General features: G+C 53.0%; 1 protein-coding gene across 1 annotated transcript; it reads right to left on the bottom strand.

The window, feature by feature from the left end:
- Positions 1-423: 423 nt before the first annotated feature.
- Positions 424-1,789, bottom strand: LOC123137576 (ATP-dependent Clp protease proteolytic subunit). Its single transcript, XM_044557393.1, has one exon. It carries the CDS (start codon positions 1,553-1,555, stop codon positions 653-655), a length of 903 nt encoding a protein of 300 aa, XP_044413328.1. The 5' UTR covers positions 1,556-1,789; the 3' UTR covers positions 424-652.
- Between the last annotated feature and the right edge of the window lie 918 nt (positions 1,790-2,707).

Here is a 2,707-nt window from a genome sequence, read left to right on the forward strand (position 1 = left end):
TGCTAAACCATTCTTTGAAGTTGGTTAATCCAGTCATCTCTAAACACTAAGCTCCTAATAACAGTGAAAGTAACTCTACATAAACTACACTTCTGCTAATGCCTCTTCGCTTGAGTGATTCTGGAAATTAACCTTATATTCCCTTCGTCCCACAATATAAGATCTTATGTTAGCTTGAGAAACGATCTTATATTGTGGGACGGAGGGAGTAGTGAATAAGAACATTGGACAGCGCCATAGTGATGGTGTATGCTGGTTAGCCTAAAAGGACAGGAAAAGAATGACAACTGATGCATCTCTAAGTACATCATATACTGCATATAAAGAAAACATCGTCATAAAACTAATTGGCTGTTGACACAAAGCAAAGAAAATCTTATGTGCAAAAAAGAAGAACATGATTTTTGATGCTGTAACCTGAAATTGATCGTATAACGGACATTCAACACACTATCAATTTATCAGTATCAAAGGAATGGAATCCCTTTTACGAGTTGCAATAATATCAGCAATAGCTCAGTTCAGGCAATTGAAACAACAGGGAGGAGATACCAAGTTGACCTGTTGTATTAGGAATCATCAAAACTTAGATCTAACAACAAACAACATAGCCACCGGACTCAGAAAAAGGTTTCACCTTCGTGGCCACCCCTCATACCGCGGAGGGCTCCTCCATATCCCTGTCCCTGCCACGGCCGTTGGCGCCGGCGCCCCCACCGTGGTGAGGCGGGTCAACGGCACTGAGGCCCTCAGGCATGAGGGAGGCCGGGCGGTTCTCGATGACCTCGTCTATAAGCCCCCATTCGCGCGCCTCCTCGGGGTCCATGAAAAGGTCACGCTCCATGCACTGCTCGATCTTGTCGATGTTCTGACCCGTGTGCTTGGCGTAGATCTTGTTGAGGCGGTCGCGCAGCTTGAGGATCTCCTTGGCCTGGATGGCGATGTCGGTGGCCTGGCCCTGGGCCCCGCCGGAGGGCTGGTGGATCATGACCCTGGCGTTGGGCAGCGCCCGCCTCTCCCCGCGCGCGCCGGCGGCGAGCAGGAGCGACCCCATGGAGGCGGCCTGGCCGATGCAGATGGTGTTGACCGGGCAGCGGATGTACTGCATGGTGTCGTAGATGGCGAGCCCGGCGGTGACGACGCCCCCGGGGGAGTTGATGTAGAGGCTGATGGGCTTGAGCGGGTTCTCGGACTCGAGGAAGAGCAGCTGCGCGACGACGAGCGAGGCCGTCTCGTCGGCGATGGGCCCGTGGATGCAGACGATCCGCTCCTTGAGCAGGCGCGAGAAGATGTCGTAGGCGCGCTCCCCGCGGGAGGTGGTCTCGACGACCATGGGCACGAGGCCGTACTCCCGGACGGAGGAGTAGCCCTCCGGCTCCGGCGGCTGGTAGGGCGCGGAGGAGAAGAAGGCCCGCGGCGGGGCGGCGACGGCGAGCCGGCGCGGCGCGGGCCCGAACGGGCCCGGGCTGGCCGAGTTGGGCCTGGACCTGGGCCTGGGCGCGAAGGCGGGCAGCGGGGAGGCGCCGGCTAGGTTGGCGACGGCGGAGGGCGTCATGGCTGCTGCTGGTCCTGGGGCGTCCGGGGTGCGGATTTGTGGTCGGATGTGAGGCGGAAATAGCAAGGGAGGACTTATACCAAGGAAGGGGAACGGGGTGAGGAGAGTGTGAAACGGAGGAAACGGATAGGGCGAGACGAGACGTCGAGACGGTGGTTGCGCTTCGATCCGCCGGATCGGATCTTTTCTTCTCTTCTCTTCTCCTCTCCTTCTCTCCGTGGGGTGGGGTGGAGTGGGGGATCGGTGTTCCTCTCCCTGCCTTTGTTGCTTCTCCGTCTGAGCTTTCGCTTGTTTTCCAAGAAAGAATTTATTTTTTTCTGACACAAAGAACGTCTGGGCTTTCGCTTGTTTTCCATGTTATGAAGGAATTTAATATTTTTTTCGAGACAAAGAAAGAATTCAATTTAGCCCACAGTAGCGGGAGAGTTCTACTAGCCCGGTTCTCTACCATGCTAGTGATTTCGTTTTTGTATTGTTGCTGTGTGTGTAGTGCAGGCTCGGTAATGAGATGGGCTTTGGCGTTTTTCTGCACTGGTAGACGAGCACACGCCAAGGGCGGAACGAGTGGTGAAGCAACCATTCTACTCCGTTAAAATTGCATCCCGATACGTGTCTCCATCTCTCACGCCACGACCATTACCGCGCATCGTCCAGCGGCTGCGGCAGGGCCAGGTCGGCGGAGGGAAGCAGCGCCTCGCGCCGTGGAAGCCGCAGTGGCGGCTGTGCGACGTGCACGTAGTCACCTGCGCGTGAGCCACTAATCTCACTCAATTCAGACCTACTCGTATTAGTTTGTGCAATGTATTCTACAAAATTGCTTCCAAGGTTTTATCTAATAGGCTGAAACAAATTCTTTCTGATATTATCTCTGCGAAGCAGTCTGCCTTTGTCCCTCGGCGCTTGATCACTGATAATATTATTACTGCTTACGAATGCTTGCATTTTATGAAAAGAAACAAAGCTCAGAGGAATAGATTTTGTGCTGTTAAACTGGACATGATGATCCCCGCAAAAAAAAACTGAACATGATGAAAGCATATGATCGTGTTGAGTGAAATTATTTGGAGGCTATTATAACCAAGATGGGCTTTGCACCATCATGGGTTGCTTCAGTTATGAGAATGGTAACATCTGTTAAGTTTTCGGTTATGT

Source organism: Triticum aestivum, chromosome 6B, assembly GCF_018294505.1.
Source record: "Triticum aestivum cultivar Chinese Spring chromosome 6B, IWGSC CS RefSeq v2.1, whole genome shotgun sequence".
Classification (NCBI taxonomy): Eukaryota; Viridiplantae; Streptophyta; class Magnoliopsida; order Poales; family Poaceae; genus Triticum; species Triticum aestivum.